Genomic DNA, 19,879 nt, shown 5'->3' on the forward strand with positions numbered 1-19,879 from the left:
CCCTCAGCGAAGGAAGCAAGCAGAGTCCTGCCCTCTGGTCCCAGGCCGGGGACCCTCGAGAGGCCCTGGGAAGGGAAGCGCACGGCCCTTGTGCTCTAGGTAGAGAGGTAGTCCCACCTGACCCACAGGATGGGCTTCTACTGCTGGTTCCTGGGGGGCCGTCACCCCCTGACCGCAGGAGCACCTGCACCCCTGGCCAGGGGCAGCTCTATGGTAGCGGACTGGGTCACCTGCTCGGCCTCCTGGTTCACGCTTCATCCCTCCCCCTTCCTCTGTCTGGTTCCTTGACCATCCTGCAGGTCCGCAGAAATCTCATACTTGTCCTTCCTGCCCTCGCCTTACTCCAGGGAAGCCAGGGACTGCTCAAAGTGTCACTCCGCTCAGGTCTGCATTTTCACTGGGCTCAGAGTTCAGACTGGAGGGTGGAAGCCCCACTGAGGAGCCCCTGGCATTGCTAGGGCTTTGGGAAGAGCTCCTGGAGACCAGAGCTACTCGGGTCTTTGGCCATCTCAGAGGAATCACCTCCACTGGATCTGAGTGACGATCTGCCACTATTCTACCCCAGTGAGAGACCCTTCTCTGTGAATCCATCCTTTAGAGCTTCCTTGCGCCTTTTATCACAAAGAGCTTCCCGAATTCCTTGCTTCCCTGTGGTCTCTCGGCAAAGACTCCCTGCCTGCCTCTGCCCCACCCAGGCCCCCTCTTCCCTTCACACACTTTGCTGATGGTCCCCTGGCGCTTGTCCCCTCCAGGCTGCATCCCCGGGAGAAAGCTGCTCCGCCAGTCCTCCCCCTCCCCCCACAAGGCTCGTGTCCAGTCCTTTTGTTGAGCTGGTGTCTAGACTGGAGTTCAAGTCATCTTGCAGACCTGCACTGGCCGATTGGTCCCTGCTCTCGTCCCAGGTTCCTGTTTGTTGGGCCTGGATTCCTTACTCAGTTCTACTTCTCAATTTTCTTTGGGTTGATTAAGTTAGATTGAACCTAAAATAACATTTCACCTTCAGATCTGAGTCTTCAGTTTCTCCTCCCCTGCCTGGCCTCTGGCCTCCTGCTTCCCCTCACTTTGTCTGGGGAACCCTGTCGGCTCATCTTGTCCTTAAAGGCCACCTTCAGAGACCCTCGGGATGGGGTGGGGTGGCCTTCAGGCAGGCTGGCACACGCGGTGAGCCCTGTCCTGAGCCCACAGCACGGGCTTTTGGCACGACAGGCCCCAGAACTGTGGGTGATGCTAACAAAGAAAGAAGGTAAACTTGAATTTAGCCTGGTCCAGGCTGTGTGCCAGCCAGTGAAAATCATAAAAACCCAAGAAGGAAGCAAACGAGGAATGGAGACAGGACTGAGTGTCCAGGGACCGTCCACCTGCCACGCTCTCATCTGGCTGAGGCCCGGACCACACCCTTCAGCTGAGAGTTACCCACGGCATGAAACATTTCACTCTCAACGACTGCCCCCCAGAAAACGTCTTGGAATATAGTAGATTTCCTCTCTGATGATTCCCAAAGCACAGGAGGGTCTTTTCTGTACTTGGAAGTGAGGAAGAAGGGGTCCTCTGACAGAATGTGGGGTGACTGAGGGCCGACTGGATAATCTCAGGTCTTCCCTGCCCGAGACCCCAGCCCCATGACTCTGGGGCTCTGCCCTATAACCTCCTATGTTACACACCCTCCCTCGCCCCCAGGACGCTATCCAGCTGGCTACCCAAAGTTTCAGTCTAAATGATGGCCTCCTTGGGCTAGGATCCAACAGAGCTAAGAATTTCCCCCCTCACACACAAACACACACATGCATACGTATGCACACCCACACCCACACTCTCTCTCTCTAATTTTAAGGAGAGCACCGCTGACCCTCTCCCCTTCCAGCAGAAGGTCACTGCCACGACACAGTCTCTGAGTTAAGCCCGGAATCGACAGGCCTATTCTTTTTTCCAACCTCTGAGCGTCAAACACCCTTTACTGCACCCTCCTCCGACTGGCATGAGCACAACAGGCCCAAGAACCTGGAAGGAGTGTGTGCTGAGGCTGGAGAGAAGGCAGAAGGGAGAGCGGATCAGAGAGGGCAGAGACGTGGCCTAAAGAAACAGCATCTTATAGAGCCAGCACCCATGGGCAGCCCTGGGGACAGTCTTCCTCAAATGGCCGTCTCTGAGTCTCAGCTTCACGCTCTGTGCTCGCTCCACAGAACGACTGCGACAATTAGTTACTTAATGTTTTTCTTTAAATTGACTCATTAAAAAAAAAGCTTATCTATAAGGAAACCTTATATATTGCTACCACACATGGAAAACCGGTATCATGTATAATTTTGATCAAGATAAATAAAATTTGATTAAAGTACAAAAGGTTCTTCTGTGTCCCATATAAATCATCACCTTGGTTACCGCTATCGGTTATGTGTTTTCGACAGTAAACTCCCAGGGCCAAGGAGACTCTCTTTTAGGGGGCCTCTTGGCGACCTCCTGCCCTTGTCATCTTGGCTGTAAAATGTGCCCAGACCCCCATCTCTGCGCACGGGAAGCAGGCCCGCCCGCGCCGTGGAACGAGCTCAGGGCCTACTTACAATTCGAGGTTTGAAGGGCGGCTTGATCTTCTTCTGCTCCAGGAGCAGCCAGTCGATCTCCTTGAAGAACGGGTGCTGCTTGATGGCATCCTCGCCGTTCTGTGCCGCCACACAGCCCAGGCGCTTGTGAGGGTTCTTGGTCATGAACTGCGGGGATGAGGAGAGAGACGGAATCGGTGACAAAGGCCCGGCAGGCACAGGCTGTGAGGGGAAGACGGAACTCAGCCAAGGCAGCACCTTTAGTATCACCTCCCAAGCCCATTTTCTACATTTTCGGGGGCTCTGCCCCTCAGGGTGCTCTTTAATTCTTACACAGAACTTACTGTGCGCCAGCCACTGTTCTACACGTAGTGTTACATATACACGCATTGATTCATTTCATCCAGCGTGACCCTCTGAGGTACTACCACGATCCCTACTTTATAAGTGAGGTAGTTGAGGCACAGAGAAGTTAATTAACTCGGCCAAGGTCAAACAGCCAGCAAGGTATCAAGTCAGGATTAGGAACTCAGACTCTTTCTAACCCTCTGATTCCCCCTCAGATTCTCAAGTCTTCTCATCAGGGAGACTGAGGTCTGATAAACTCATACTGAGAGGTCAGCAATCCTTTTTGAGGGAAGGAAAGAAGACCAGATATTCATGCTAAGGTCAATTATCAAAGGCACCTCCTCCTCTTTCCTTTTCCTGGACCTAGGCCCTCCTACTTTTTAAAAAAATTTGGCTTTGTAATCTCTAGCACAAAACCCCACATAGATTAACAGATAAAAAACAAGAAAAAGAAAGGCTTACTGCTCCTCAATGCTTGTCTGTAAAAAACACATTGATGTGTTTTGTACTTTTTGGCTGGTGTCTTGTGATCTCACAAACCCAGGTGAAATGATTATTCCTGTTAAATGAGTCAGTCCTGATGGCAAATGTTAATTTCATTGAGCAGATGTATAGTAACATAACCTTGAAACAAATCGGTGCTGGCAGGTGGAAATATTTCTGATAGCCACCCAGAATAAAGGTAGGGGTGTGTGTGTGCATGTGTGTCAGAGACTGAGTATTATATTTCATGGGGTGAAGGCTGAGAGTTTAGACTTAAACAAAGGAACCTAAGAGGACAAATTATAATGCAAAGGGATAAATCTATGATGATAGCATTTTAGGCTTCATCAGCAAGGGAGGTTCTCCTGGGCAGTAGGAGCCTCCTCTTGCCTCCTGCCTGGCACCCCTGAAAGGCAGGGGAGCCATGGACGAGAGAGTGAGGGGTTAGGAATGGTGCCAACACACTTCATCCTTCTAATCGAACAGCTGGCAGAGGTCACTCCTGCTTACACACCCCCGATTCCTATCGCCCACAGGATAAAGTCCATACCCCTTAGTTTGGCACACACAAACTACTCAGTCTGTAGCCAGTCTCTCTCGCTCGCCATCTGCATCCTTTACTTGCCTGGTCCAAGGCCCCTCTCTAGCCCCTAACTATCCTCTAAGAACCAGTCAAAATGCTGCCTCCTCTGTGAAGCCTCCCCAGATTCACTCTGTGGACATCTAAGACCCCATGCTTCTCGTTTATTTAAATTATAATTTGTCTAAACATCTCTTCTCCTTGGTGAGCTCTATGATATAGGAATCAGTTCCTTCTTCCCAGCATCTGGCTCAGTGCCTGGCTCCCACCGTGCACTCAGTACATTGAGATGAGTGAACAGCGGGTTGACGGCTGGGCCTCAGGGCACAGTGCTGAGGAAGGGAGGCAGCAGGACTGCCACTTACTGTTGCACAGGTTGTGCACTGCATAACTCTCTGGTGCAAATGGCCTTCTGGAGAGTTCTGCATGTAGGCAGCAGCCCTCGGAGACACAGATCAGTGGCCAGAGTCATGGAAAACCTGGCCTGGCCCTAGAATCAGGTGACAATGTGAGGAAGTGAAGTGTTCCAAGGCCAAGGGAGTAGAAGACTTCTCCTTGCTTCCTCAGCTCTTCCTGTCCTCCCACTTCTGGGAGGGGAAGTATCAGGGCTACGGATAAACATGCAGGTTTTAGTGTCTCAGGAAGCTGACCCCGAGCCAGAGGCTCTTCTCTTTTCCCAGAGACTTCACCCTCACCAACCAGCTGACACAGGCACGACCTCTTCTGAGTCTCTGTAGGCCAAAGTTTCTCAGCCTCTGTGCTAATGACATTTTGGACTGGATACTTCTTAGTTTGGGGGCTGTCCTGTGCAGTGCGGGATGCTTAGCAGCGTCCCTGGGCTTCACCTCCTAGATGCCAATAGCACCCCTCCCCTCCAAGTTGTGACCACTAAAAACATCTCCAGACGTTGCCGAATGCCTCTGGGGGATGATGGGGGACAAAATCACCCCTAGTTGAAGACCACTGCTCTAGGTCATCCATAATGAAAGGGCCCACCTGGGGTGCCGGCAGGGGGCTCACAGGAAAGTGTGTCAGGCTGGGGTTCAGGGCCCAGGGTGAGTGACCAGCTCTGCTGGCGGTGTTCTGGCTGCCTCGGGTGCTGCAGGATTTTCCGTAGCCGGCCCCTGGTAGAGTGTCTGGCACATCCTAGGTGCCCAGTAAATACGTGTTGAATAAATGAATGAGTGAATGAGCACACTCTGTTTGCTTCCTTCACTGCTCTTATCCCAGTTGTGACCACATATGGATGTGTTTTTTATTTATTGCCCACCTTCTCCCGCTGGATCACAAGCTCCACGAGGCAGGGATGACGGCTGTTACACTCACCACCAGTGCTTACTCAGCATTCTAGCACAATGCCCCGCACACTGGAAACACTCAACAAATGGTCGTTCATTGAATCAGTGAATGGGAGGGAGGGAGGGAGGAAAGGAGAAAGAGATGCAGAAGGGAGGAAAGAAATGAGGTGAGGGAAGGAAGGGAAGAGTAAGGAAAAAATGAACTGCACAAAGAAGCAACGTGTTTTGCTGTGGCATTTTCCAAAATATGATACATGTCCCCTGCCAGATACCTGCGAAATGATTTTAGGTCATTTTTACCATTTTCATGGGATAATTTATGTTAATTAATTATGACAAGTGATACTCTTTCCATTTATGATAGTTACATAACATTTCTTTATAAAATACATATAATTAGGTAGATTTGGGGACTTGATTGAAAAAACAAGAAAACTAAATCATGGTACAGCAGGTATTTGGATATGGCAAATTCTGTGACTGAGGCATGCCAACTCTGAACTTTGGGGCATTCTGATGGGTGAAAGGAGCCAGGACCGGAAGTCAAGATTCCTGGGCTGTCATGGCCTCAGCCCAGCGGGGTGACCCTTCCCAGGTAAGCTGGTCTGCTTACCTTAGGTGCACCTCAGCTCCCCCAGCATTCCAAGGGGGACAGGTAACTTCACTTACTTGCCACAGTACAAGTGTCTTACAATGCAGCAATGGGTGTGCTGAGCAGGTACTAAGCATTGTCACCTGTGAGGGATTATTTGTTGGCGGCGGTGGGGGGGGGGGCAGTCTCTCTATTACATCTGAATCCAGCGGGACCACAGGGATCTTAAGTGGACACATCTTTTTTGATCAGCAATGCTGTCGCGGACACAGGTGCACAATGCCTCCCTTCCCTCCCCCACTGCAGGCCCCGGAGGAAGACAGGCCATGGGTGGCAGGTAAGGAAGGAGGGTCCAGCCCCCAGAGTGCAAGCAGCAGGGGTGACCCCAGTGTAGCAGGGGTCGGCTCTACCCCCTCTACAGCACTGGAGGACCCAGGTGCATGGAGCCTTCCTCGGGAAACACAGACATGGTGTCCCTTTCCCACAAGAACAGTAATTTGTCCCAGACCCCCTTTCTGGCAGGAGCGGGTGCAGTGGGCCTGAGCTCCCAGCGGTGACTGCCCTCCGCCCCTTCTGTTCAGCAGTGAGCAGAGGTGGGACAGAGAGAGAGAGAGAGACAGAGACAGAGACAGAGACAGAGACAGAGACAGAGAAAGGAGGAGTGGGCGGGGAGAGGGAGAGGTGGGAAAGCCAGGGGACCAGAAGGTGGGTGAGGGCCAGTGACTCACTGCTTTCAGGATGCTGACGGCCTCCTTGCTGAGCCAGACCGGGTAGAGAACGTCGTCATGGAGGATGGACTCAAACAGATCGTCCTCGTTGTCGGCCTCGAAGGGGGGCTGACCAGCCATCATCTCGTACATCAGCACCCCCAGGGCCCACCAGTCCACCGAGGGGCCGTACTCCAACTCCTGCAGGATCTGTTTGGGACACGGGCAACGTCAGCATCCACCGAAGGCTGCCCTCTGTGGCTACACCTGCGCCACAAGCGCCCGTGGGAAGACGCGCGTCTCTATTTCCAGCTTGCTCCTCTGTAGGGCGGAGCTGCCTTACATAAAATTAGGTTCTAAATCAGCAAGTTGAGTGACAATTGAGTTTGGGAGGCACCATGTTGGGGGCCAGCTTTCAAAAACCAATACCCAGGGCTTCCCTGGTGGCACAGTGGTTGAGAATCCGCCTGCCAATGCAGGGGACACGGGTTCGAGCCCTGGTCTGGGAAGATCCCACATGCCGCGGAGCGGCTGGGCCCGTGAGCCACAACTACTGAGCCTGCGCATCTGGAGCCTGTGCTCCGCAACATGAGAGGCCGCGATAGTGAGAGGCCCGCGCACCGCGATGAAGAGTGGCCCCCACTTGCCGCAACTAGAGAAAGCCCTCGCACAGAAACGAAGACCCAACACAGTCAAAAATAAATAAATAAATAAATAAATTTATAAAAAAAAAAAACCACAACAATTCAGTTCAGTAATTAAAAAAAAAAAAAAACCAATACCCACAGTCTGTCTTCCAGGGGGAACAAATTGCTGCTGCTTTGCCTGAGCACCAGATGAAGTTCCTGACTTGAACTGAGGGCCATGTAAAAAGCTGTGCACATTTTTGACACTAAAATCGGGGTGAGTGCGTGCAGCAAATTTGGGTCTCCCATTGCACGCTCAGCCCAGGGCACGGCTCACTGAGTGGAAGGGTGAGCAGAATCTTAGTCCTCTTTAAATGGTGACAATGCTGAATTTACGGAGGCCTGTGCTCTTGGAAAAGAAACTAGAGTTAATAAATCTCCCCACCCATTTGTGTTCTAATCATAAAGGACCACTATGCTCTTGCATATTCTGAGAAAAGACCCATGACTTGCCTACGGCTCGCTGATGAATCCTTGTTTTCTTGCCTCTATAAAGCCCCAGACCCCCTTCTTTTTATCTGAGGTGTTCCATAAACATTCTCCCTATTCCAAGAGCTCGAATCAAATCCTCTCCTTGGTCGTCTGGTGCATTTTATCTTCGACGGTGGCCATTTTTCTTATCTATGTTCTCTGCCTCTCTCTCTTTTCTCCCTCTGGCCAAGTGTGTGGAGTCAAAGTCACTTAGGTTACATGCACGTATGACATGATGCTGAATACTCAGCACCATCGGCTTCCTGCAGAATGGTGTGTAAGGACTGCAGTTTTACAAACAGAATCAGAATGTCAGTACACAAGAGGAATTCTATTCCGAGTCAAGAAGCTGCAGAACTTTTTGAAAAGCAAGTAACTGCCCCATCCCAATTTTTCTTCAGTGCTGGCCATGTGCTGGAAGGAGATGGAAGATCAACCAGGTTGTATCCAGTTTCACTCCAAGTTTGGCATTAGATTTCTGGGTGATCTCAAGCCAGTCACTTGACTTCCTCATTTATCAGATGAGGCTCAGATTCTCAGCTTAACCTCACAAGATTAATTAAGGTGGAAGATTTTGAAAACCTACTGCAAAATACAAAGCTCTGTATAATTAGAAGGTGGTACTAAATCCAGTTTTTCTTCTATAAGGTTTGGTCTCCACGTTTATATAGAATGTAGCAGGTCATTGATGTGTGTTTGGCTCAGAGCAGAAATAATGCTCAGTCAGAGAAGGGCTAGGCATGGTACTGCCCAGAGACAGGCGGGTGGGTGGGAGGACATCTCTGGCTGCTCTCAGCGCTGTCATTCTATAAAGAACTCCAAAAGGTGAAGGCTGTGGAGGAGAAGCACGGCTGGAGTGCATGTACCCAAGGGGGGTGTATTTTGAGGACTCCCCCCACAAAATGGCAAGGGCCACTCCAGCTTGCAGGACACCCCAGGCAGGTAACTTCTCAGTTAACTTGTTACAGAACAAGGCTCCAGCTCAGTTCTCAGATTCCAAGATGGAAGAGAAGGCTGAACCCAAGTATCTAGACTGTCTCGGGTCTACTCAAAATGCCCTTCTAGAGGTTGTAGATTGCTTGGGATTAAATCAAAAGATGGGGAGAAGCATTTTGAAAACAGTAAAAACATGCACATTTTAGGACTCTTCAGAATTTAGAATGAAAAGGAATGTGAGCAAATGCAGCCAACTTTAAATTATTTGGGGCTGGTAAAGCTGCTTGGTTAGGACCTTTGGTCTCAGCCCAGTGGTCAACACAGGGTATCTGTAAGGTCAGAGCTATAGGCTCCACTGAGGAGCCAGTAACTCTGCTCTGTTCCAAAGGCAAAGGGAAAGCCAAAGGCCAAGACTCCCTCAACCTTGAAAGACCCAGCAGCCCAGCCTGGCTCACGGTGGTACCACCTTCAAGGTCATGGTTATCACCCATCTCCTCCAGAAAGCTTTCCTGGATTTCTCCAGCTTTTCTCCTCTCCTCTGACATCCTAAGACCCTTGCCCTAAGATCTGGCAGGCACTTTCCACATACTACCAGCAGTTGAGCTACTTTTTTCATGGTCAGCTGTCTCCCCAGGGCATCCATAAGCCACCAGAGGGTAGGGACTCTACATTTTTCTGAATCTACCCCTGGGACCAGCCCAGTTCCAACACTCAGGGAGACTGGCTGCCAGGTGTGCCCACCGTGTGTATCTTCCTGGGCATGCCCCCTTCTCTCCTGGGCGCTGAGGGCCTTGGTGCTAAGGAAGCCACCCTCCAGCCCTGGGGAGTGGCACAGCTGGGTTCTGTGCCTCCTCGGTGTGGTGGGGAGGTGGCCTCCGGGTGGCCCTGTGTGTGCTCAGACAGGATGGCGCTGGGTAAACCACAGAGCAGCCCTGCCCACCCTTCCCCAGGCCCCTCCAGAGCCTTCCTATTTTGGGTGGCATCTTTTCTAAAATTCCCCTTAGGCTTGGCCCTAATTATCTGTTTCCTAATCACCTTGTCACGGATGGAGCTGGTGAGAAGGGCAAGGCTTCACATGCCATGGGAGGGCACCTGGTGCAGCAGCCAACCCCTGGATGGGTCAGAGCTGGGGTAGAAGAGCAGGCGTTGGTCCCGATGACGCCAGGCACTACCCAGGGCTGGCCGCCATTTGATGGGGAGCGGCGGCTGGGCATGGAGAAAGGAGAGGGGGGTGCCATGGAGGTCAGCCAAGGGCACACCGTGGGAAGAGAAGCCCCAGGGCAGAGCTAATGCCTCAGAACGTGTCTCTGGTTTCGGGGTTAGCCAGGTGTCTCACAACCCCTCCTATCTGAATACAGGCTTATGCTTTCTGAAGCATTTCCATGCTCTAATCTCATTAGATTCTCAAAACAGCTTGATGAGGTGGGTAGGGCAGGACTTATTTTTCCATTTGAAAGATGAGGAACCTGAGGGTCAAAAACATTTTGCCACTTGGTCAAGATCGCATGGGGGCATTAGTGGGTAAGTCTGGCCTGGGATCTCAACTCTCAGGGCTGTGCTTTTCCCACCCCACTGCACAACCCGACGACCATGATGACTGTGATGCAGCCGCCGCTGACCCAGCACTTCCTGTGCGCCAGGCACTGTGCTCAATGCTTTAGCGGCATAATTTCATTTAACCTTCCCAATGACCCTTTGATAAAGGTAGCGATACCCTTATCAGCTGTAATTTGCCTACAGTAAGACCAGGGATTTCATTTCGCGTGGAGTGGCGATGCTGCAGAGTTGGCACAAGTGTAGAAGGGGAAGGAAGAGTGTCTAGGGCCCACTCTAAACAGAGACCAGAGTTATTCATTGTGAGTTTCACCAATGGATTGCCTTTTGGGAAAGTTGTGTGGGTGTTTTGTTCATCATAAAGTGAATGTTTATCTTGGGCTGGGTCCTTGACTAGTACACTGGGCTGTCAACCCTTTGACTCTGGCATCAATTCACAGAGGGCCTAGAACCAAGCATTCTGATGATAAAGAGTGAATGAGGAAGGTGGTGGAAAAAGCAAGTCTCAATCGAGAGCTCTTACTTTCAATGATTTCTCCTTGGAGGTTAAATTCCCAGTGTCCTTGCTAAGAGAACATACTAGTAGAGACAGACTGAAATCTCTATTCTTCAGATCTTTTAGAAGATGGAGGTTCCAGTGAGAATTTACCTATTACCATCCTTACTCTATGACCCTCCTCAGGCCTCCCTGTGTCTTGTGTGGGCTGTGGAAAGACTCTCAACCATCCTTCCCTGACCCTCTGGCTTCTGATCTACACTGCTGTTGCCTGTCTTCTTTCTGGGACAGGTCTGATGATGACCCTCCTTCCACTGGGAAACCCTCAGTGGGTCCACAGATCCTACAGAGTAAAGGCCACTTTCCTTGGTCCTGTTTCTTAATCTTGTTCATTACTAAGAGCACTAAGAAATCCTCTGTTCTAGCCACACTATCTTCCTTTCTAAAAAAGGCCAAGAATGTTCTCATCCCCTGGTCTTTGCTCATGTTGGAGTATCACAAGTTTTCATTCATTTATTCATTCAACAAACCATTACTAAGAGACTGACTAGTGTGCCGGAGCTTGGGAGTACCCAGATTAGAAACATAGCCCTGCCTTAAAGGATTCAGAGCCCAGGGATACTGGGCCTCCTTGCCTGCCCCACGCCCACTCCAGTCCTTCCTGCTGTTTTCAGGAATGCTCCCTACTCCATACCACCCAAGGAAATCCTGCTGATTCTCTACAACTCGATTCATCCACCAGGTGCTCTAAGAAACCCTCCCTGATCCCTGAGGTTACTGTCTTGTGTTGTGTACCTATTTATTCTGCTTAATTCATTGTTTACTTATCTGTCACTCTCTTTAGACACAAAGTCATTTTAGGAGAGCCACCAGGGTCTTAGTCAATTCTTCATCCCCACATTGCTTTGTGTCTAGCAGGTGCTCAAACAATGCCCACTGGAAGGAAATGAAAACTGGTTGTGCTAACCCCTACCCACCATGGACAACGCTTAAAGGGGATTGGTACTTCCTGCTCATCTCACATGTGTCAGAACACTCAGGACCATTTTCATTAAGTATCTATGACAGACTGTGTCTTAAACCTGAATCATACCACACTAGATATCTCTCAGTCTAGGCAAGACCGACCTGCAGAAACTGAAGGCAAACAAACACTTTATGATGAACAAAACACCCAAGCAACTCCCATGAAAGGCAACCTACTGGCGAGGCTTACCATGAACATCTCTGATCTCTATTAAAATGAGGCCCAGGCACTCTCCTCTTCCTGTTCAATCTGTGTGCCTGCTATGCGGAATCACTGCTGCACTAGAAATGGCAACTACTTCTTGGTTCCACTGTAGGCAAATTATAGCTGATAAAGCTAATCACTGCCTTTATCAATGGCTCTCCGTTATTCTGGTTATTAAAAATTGAAAGCAATCATACAAGTCAACAAATGTCTCTTGGTCCTAGTTTCGCTGGTAGTTCTGGACTGGGATGAGAGGATGTGAGGGCCTGGCCAGCTTTGGGGAATGGCCTGTTACTCTCAGTTCACCATTATCTCCCCATCACCACCACTTCCTTATGGAGAAATCGGCAAGCCTTTTACCTTTCCTTTTCTCCCTCCTCCCTGGAATCCATTCTGGTTTTCCAGAGCCTTCCCCAGCACCGCTAGATGACCCTGGCGTATGGGGATGGACTCAGGCCTCCGCCCTGGCAACAGGAGGAGGTGGCCCTTTGTCCAAGGTCTTACCTCGGGAGCAATGTAGTCAGGAGTCCCGCAGAATGTGGTGGTCGTCACACCATTCAGAATCCCTTCCTTGCACATTCCGAAGTCGGCCAGCTTGCAATGACCTTCTGCATCCAGAAGGATGTTGTCCAGTTTCAAATCCCTATAAGATGGGCCAGAACCACATGGTTAATGCTTCACTCATCCCAATATGACCTTCTTGAGGTGGAGAGGTATGCACATCTCAGGGAAATCTGCTACAGAAAGGAAAGTCTTCAAGGAGGCTTGATCTGCCAACAACCAACCCCAGTCCAGGGCTCTTGCCCACAATGGCCAACCCCCAAAAGTGCCCCCCATTCATTCCAGCCTGAGGGAGGAGCTTCCGTAACCTCAGGAATGTCTTAACACTGCTTTGGTTTAAAGAAGTCGGCAGCTATTTATTGAAGCCCTACTATATGCTGAAATTCGTATTATTCAGATCTTGATAAGAGAGAAAGAAGGAACTTATGCCCCTCCCTTTATGAGTTAATCATGGGGATCAGGTGGTGGGACAAGACTGACATATATTGGCACCAATGAAGCAGATAAACCACATAAGAACCAGATGCTACTTTATAGGGCACTGACTATGTGAGCTATTGTGTTTTGGGGGGAGTGGGGGAGGGAGATCATTGATGGCTGGTGCAGGCAGGGAGGGCTCCCAGGAAACTGACTCTCAAGAGAAGCTTGGCTAGGTGGTAAGGTTTGGACAGAACATTAAGAGGAAAGGTGGGAGGGAGGGGAAGGCCAACACAGTACATGCAAAAGGCAGTGAAGAGACCAGAGAACTGAGTCCCAGTAAATGGTGAGGCAAGACAGACATGTTGAAACCAAACACGAAGAGCCCAGAACGCCAGGAAGAGGGGTCTGAAATTCATGCTGAGGGGCTGAGCGTAACTGAAGCCCCAGCCTGCACGAGCACACACGACGCATTTGCAAGATCAGTCTCTTAGGGGCAAGCAGGCCAAGCAGGGGAAGGGTCTGGGTGCAGGAAGGAAGGTCCATTGGTTGCAATAACCAGGCCCCACAGAGCTGGGTGGTTCTCAGGCCTCAGCCAGTGCAGCTTCCATGTGGCCTATTTTACAGTTCGGGTTTCCCCTAAGATCTCGTATAGAATCTAGGGTTCTGGATAAGAATTCCCCTACCAAGTCTGCAAATTCCAGACCTGTCCCATATAAAGATCTCGATGGAGGTCCTCACCCTGGGTCTCTCTCAGCAGTCACTCTGGGGTGGGGGGAGTCTTGCAAAGAAGGCCGACTCCCCGGCACACAGAGCAAGAGGGGCCTTTCTCACAAGCCTGCTGGCGTCTGGACTTGAACTCCGGCCACCGTCAGGAATCCAGGCCTGAGTGCAAAGGTGGGGCAGGAAGCACTCTAAGGCCAGCCTGTCTTGCACCCGTGGCCCCATTTCCTCACACAGCTGGGACTTCTTGAGAAAAGACAAAGCACATAAAATGTGCTGCTCTAAGCAAATGCTTGGGAGCTACAGAAAGAAGAGTGCGCCCGAGCCCTTGGGACCAGGGCTCCCCGAGTCCCCACCCTGGCCACCGTGTGTGGTCAAGGCTCCGCTCTGGTTGGTGTGCGGGGGGAGCAGTGAGGGGAACATGACTCGGGTGCAGGCGGCCTGGGTTGCAATCACTACTGGGGTGTGGTCCTGGTGCAGTCATCTTGCTGGTCTGTAACCCCATGTGCTGGCGTGAAGGGTTACTGTGACGAGGTGTGTGAAAGTAGCCGGTCTTTAATACCCTAACACATGCTTCCTTCATGAGGAAACTGAGAGGGAGCAGGGTGTCCTGCAAACGTTTGAGTGGTTGAGAGGGTGACCCACGGCCCTGCTGAGTTAGGGCCCCTTACACGCTCTCCAGTCTATAGAGTTGCCTTTCCAAGACCTACCCTTGCCCACCATGATCACCATGGCAACACCCACGCTAATAGTAACCACAACCTGCGGAAAGCACCTGGTAGTCTACAAACCACATTCGTATTCTGAACAACGCTGAGAGTGAGGAAGAGCATGCTCTGCACGACGGTGGCAGAAACAAGCACAGGGAGACTGGAAGAGGGCAAGTGACTTCCGTAAGGTGACAGGGTGCTGGTGGGACTGTGACCTGAACTCAGGTCCCTGGCTCTGAAGGCTGGCACTGCCGCCTCTGTGTACTACACTCCCCTACCTTCCTGCCTTCTCAGTGGTGGATGACTTTCAGTGCCAGCCACCAACCCCGAATATATAAAGGACCCCGCATGCCATCGCTCGAGCACTCTCTTTTAAAGCCTTCGTTATGTCATAGGAAGGACTCGTTCTCATTTGTATGAATGGAATAGGTTCAGAAGATTCTGAGCCAACCTGAACCTTGCCCTTGTGCTGAAAATTGCGACTCAGTGTTTCCGGCCCATCAGGCTCAGCCTTTCCTTCTGCTCGGGGGGCTCCTACTCAGAGCAAGAGAAGGTGGACCACCTAGTTTCTCCCCACCTCCCGCTCTTCTCTTCCTGCCCTGGCCCAGGTGCACACCGTCCCTGGGCTCCCTGCCCCTCTGCTCCCTGGAGAGAGAAATCACTCCTGCTGAAGGCCCAGGGCGGCCACCAGGGCTGAGCATGTTTTTCAGCAGCTGCCCCTCTGCTGTGGCGAAGGGAGGCCCCAGGCCAAAGCATTTCTTCCCACTGTCCTGTCTATGATGCCTGACGTCTTCCTTGGAGTCCCCCTCCACTGCCTGTATTTATCTAAACTCCAACTCCCCATGGGAAACCAAGTCCCAAGGAAGAGTGATTTATGTTCCTTTCCTTTTGTAACAGGAAAGATTAGCATAGCTTGAAAGACCCCTGGGGGCCAGAAAGGCCGCTACTGGAACTTTATTTCTCTGGGGGTCTTCAGTCTCATTAAAAAGAAAAATACTCATACCACAGAGACCAAATTTGTCTTGTCCCGGGCTCTAAGTGAGTTCCTGAGTGGGGTTTCAGGGGATGGGAGCACTCAGGGAAGCCCAGGGCCATGCTTGCTCAGGTGGAGAAAGAGAGAGGAGAGAGAATGCCCTTTCCTGCAAGGGAGAGGGGACAGAGCCTTCAGAAAGAAGGTGGTACCCCCAAAGTTCTGCTCGCTGCACAGCTGGCTGAGAGTGGTGGTCCCCTCATGATTTCCCTCGCCTTCTCCTACCAGCACTGCTGTGCCAGGACCCCTGCCTTTCTAGCTCCCATTCCTGCCCTAAGATTTCTCTACCTCTTGGCTTTTAGTGTTGTCTCTTCCCTAGGGGTCCCTAAGCCTCCCTGGGAAGCAGGGTCGGGAACAATCATTTCCCAGCCTTGCCTGCTCTGAAGCCCAGCTTGCAGGGCAGGGTGACTGGACTTTTCTTTTTGAGAGAAAGTTCCCCTGGCACTCGGGTCATGGTTGTGCACACAGTAGGTACCTGTCAAACTCGTGGACTGACAGTTTTGCAAAGAGGGGCTCCTGCCTAGACGTCAATCCCTCTCTACTCAGTCCCCAAATACAAGGCCAGGGCACTTCTGAGGACTGGGACATTTTTTAAGGAGTAGGGTTTTTTTCCTTTTTTTTTTTTTTTTTTAATAATGGAAACAGATACAGCAACATCCCTTTCCCTTTGAGCCAATGTAACTAGCCTTTATTTATTAAGTTGATCTATTAATAGTTTTATTCAATCTTTTTCAGTAGGTTAATACATTCATGTGTTCATAAAGTCCAAAGTGTAAAGGGCCTACAGGAAATATTCTCCCTCCTGCCTCTGTTCCCCAGACACCCCTTTCTCCCCCTACAGGCAATTGCTTTTTACTCATTCCTTGTGTACCCTCTTGGTCACACTTTATACGTAAGTAAGAAAATGTGGGGCTTCCCTGGTGGTGCAGTGGTTAAGAATCCGCCTGCCAATGAAGGGGACACGGGTTCGAGCCCTGGTCCGGGAAGATCCCACATGCCGCGGAGCAACTAAGCCCGTGCACCACAACTACTGAGACTGCGCTCTAGAGCCCACGAGCCACAACTACTGAGCCCGCATGCCACAACTACTGAAGCTCGTGTGCCTAGAGCCCATGCTCCACAACGAGAGAAGCCACCGCAATGAGAAGCCCGTGCACCACAACGAAGAGTAGCCCCCTCTCACCGCAACTAAGAAAGCCCGCGCGCAGCAACGGAGACCCAATACAGCCAAAAATAAATAAATAAAATAAATAAATTTATAAAAAAAAATGTGAATGTACGTTCATTTCCTCCCTTTTAACTGAATGGGAGCTTGTTATATGCACTCATTCATACCTTATATTTTCTACTTATATATTGGCTATATTGGAGATCTTTCTGTCTTGGCACATGAAGAGTCTCCTAATTCATTTTTATGGCTGTATGATACTCCACCATATTTTGGGGGGGGCCATTTAAGGTGCTTCTAATATTGTGCTATTATAAATAGTGCTGCTGTGATTAAGTTTGTACGTATGACATCTTGTGCGTATATGAAAGTAACTGTACACATATCTTAGAAATTTCTGAGTCAAATAGTAAAAAATGTGGATTTTGATGAATGTTGTCAAACTGCCCTCCTTAGAGGTTGAACAGTTTACATTTCCATAAGCATATATGATAGTCCCTGCTTGCTACCATGGTGTGCTACCAAGTTTCTGGTAGTCTGATAGGTAAAAACAGTATTTCAGTATATCCCTAGGTTTCTCTGTAAGTTTGGGCATTTTTCCTATATTTAAAAGTGATCTGTATTTTTTTTTTTCTGTGAACTGTTACCTATTTTCCTTTGGTGGTGTTTGTTTTTTATTGATTGTTAGGAGTTCTTTCTATATTAGGAAACAACCTTTGTGTGGGCTAAGAATTGCAAATGCTTGTCCCAGTTTACTCTTTGACTTTTGACATTGCTTATGCTGGTTTTTGCCAGGCCAATCTTATTTCTTTTGATGTAACTGAACTGACGTTTAACTTTATGGTTTTTGGAGTTTATGTTTTCATTTGAAAGTCTTTGTTTTACCCATTTCAAAGTTATAAAAGCATTCTCCCAAGGTTTCTCACTAGTACTTTTATGCTTTCATTTTATAAACATAAGTCTTTGATATAATTGGAATTTGTCCTGATAAAAGGTGTGAAGTATAGATCCAACTTTGTTTCCAGACTTCTAGTAAGTTGCCCCAATCCAATATGTTAAATAGTTCATCTTTTCCTCATTGATTGAAATACCACCTTTAATAAATACTGGTATTAAATGTCCATATATATTTGGATTTATTTCTGTACCCTTCACTCTATAACATTGATCTGTACCATACTTTTTAAATTATTGTAGGTTTAAAATATGTTTTAATAGCCAGCAGGACTGGTCCCCTTCTTCTTTTTCAAAATTTCCTGGCTACTCTTGTGTATTTACTTTTCCATACGAACTTTAGAATCATCTGTGTAGTTAAAAAAAAAATTCCTAGTGATGTTTTTTATTGGAAATGTGTTTAAAGTTATAAATTAACTCAAGGAGAATTGATCTTTCTATGATGTTGAGTCTTCCTATTCAATAACATTGTTTGTTTTTCCATTTGTTCAAATCTTGCCTGTGTCCTATAGGAGCATTTTAAAGTTCTCTCCTATAGATCTTGTAATACACTTTTGTTATATTTCATGGCAGCCTGCCGGTTGTCCCAATATTCATTCTCACTTTCTTCCTTAGTGAGAGAATGTTGATTTCTTTTAAGCCACGCACACAGTGATGCAGCCATAAACTAGAATTCAAAGCCTTCTTTAGAGCTGGGCATAGTTAAGTGACTAAGTTCTAGCCAATCAGATGTGTGGAAGTCTCCTTGAAAGGAGGAGCCTTACACTTCTTCTTCTTTCCTTCCTCTATCCTATTGCTTGAATGAGGATGTAATGCCTGGAGTCCTAGCAGCCACCTTCGACCATAAAGATAAGGACCACGCCCCAGGAATGGACTACCTATACTTCCAGATAACATTCATATGAAAAAGAAAAACTTGTATTTAATTTAAAGCACCGTTGTCTGGGTTTTATATGTTAACTGCAACTGAATCTACTTCTAAATAATCCAAGTTATTATTTTATATTTCCTATTGTAGATTCCTATTGTAAATAGGATCTTTTCTTCCATTATATCTTCTATCAGGTTACACATGTTTGTACTAACTATTGATTTCTGCTAACCATTCTGTGCCCTGCTGCTACACTGAATGATCTTTATTTTTGTAAAGGAGTTTTTCCAGTTGATTCTCCTGGATTTTCCAAATCATCTGTAATTAGTGATCATTTTTACCTCCTCCTTTTCAGTGATTATATTTCTAACTTATTTCTTCTGTCTGATTGTGTTGACTAGAACCTTGAGAACAATGCTAAAGAATAATGGTGGGAGTGAACACCTTTGGAAGTCCCTGATCTTAGGGGGTGGGGCTCCCAGAATTTCTTCCTCAGGCAGAATACCTTTATTATAGCCCCTGTCACATGGCACCTGGATCGAAGACTTCCTTACTGTACTTCTCCACTAGGCTGAGGATTGTGAGAACTTCCATGGAACCTCCCTGACTCCCCGAGCTGCCAGATGTCCCAATGGGCTGTGTGTGGGCTGGAGAGAAGTGGGTAAGGAGCAGGTCATGCACTGTCCCTCTGGTCCAGGGTTTCTCACCCTCGGCACACTGGAGCTGGACTGGCACTTGGGCTGGATACCTCTTTGTTGTGGGGAGCTGTCCTGTGCACTGTAGGATGTTTAGTAGCATCGCTGGTCTCCACACACTAGATGCTCTTAGCAACCCCCAACCAAGCTGTGACAACCAGAAACGGCTCCAGACATTGCCAAACGTCTCTTGGCAGGACCTCTGGCGGACAACTACTTCTCTGATTTAAGTCTTAACAGTGATCAAAGCTCCAAGACGGCCTAACCCAGATCATTAAGCCAAACAGGGATTTGGGAGCCATGCTCTGGCTATCAGGAAAGGGTGCATCTGCCTACAGTATCCTCTGCCATTTCATCCTAGGAGACAAGAACCCTGACCACACCAACCCTGCCGACATCTGCTATCATCAACCAGCTTTTTAAACGTATGAAGAAATGGAGGCTCACTTGCCCAAGGCAAGGCAAGTCACTTGCCCAATGTCACAGGGCTGGTAAGAAGCAGCGCTGAGCTGACTCCACACAGCTGCCCGTGATCACCTTACACCAAATGTAAGGCCCGTGAGCTGGGAATCTCCATCTGCTGATTGGACCCAAATTCCTTTGGGCTGGATAAGGAAGGCTTCGTGGTGACAAGGGGAATACAGAGGCCAAGAGGTCACAGTGGCTGACAAGGAAGGATTGATTTAGATGCAGGATGGTATGACCAAGGGTCCCTTGGGGCAGGAGCACAGATCTCTTCCAGAAACTCAAAAGGCACCAAGAAAAGAAATTCCCTAAACAACATACCTTTAAAAAAAAAAATTCTATAAAACCTATCGGGGTAGGGGTGAG

At 49.1% G+C, this 19,879-nt stretch overlaps 1 protein-coding gene across 3 annotated transcripts in view; it reads right to left on the reverse strand.

The window, feature by feature from the left end:
* PRKCE (protein kinase C epsilon) overlaps positions 1–19,879 on the reverse strand; it is a 517,974-nt gene that overhangs the window by 23,445 nt on the left and 474,650 nt on the right. For all 3 annotated transcript variants that reach the window (XM_057558401.1, XM_057558400.1, XM_057558402.1), the window contains 3 exons: positions 12,424–12,562; positions 6,567–6,755; positions 2,559–2,705 (listed from right to left, as the gene is read on the reverse strand). In XM_057558401.1, the coding sequence (XP_057414384.1) occupies positions 2,559–2,705; positions 6,567–6,755; positions 12,424–12,562 (475 nt within the window). The remainder of the gene's footprint in view (positions 1–2,558; positions 2,706–6,566; positions 6,756–12,423; positions 12,563–19,879) is intronic.

The sequence above is a fragment of the Balaenoptera acutorostrata genome, chromosome 12, assembly GCF_949987535.1.
Source record: "Balaenoptera acutorostrata chromosome 12, mBalAcu1.1, whole genome shotgun sequence".
NCBI classification, from domain to species: Eukaryota; Metazoa; Chordata; class Mammalia; order Artiodactyla; family Balaenopteridae; genus Balaenoptera; species Balaenoptera acutorostrata.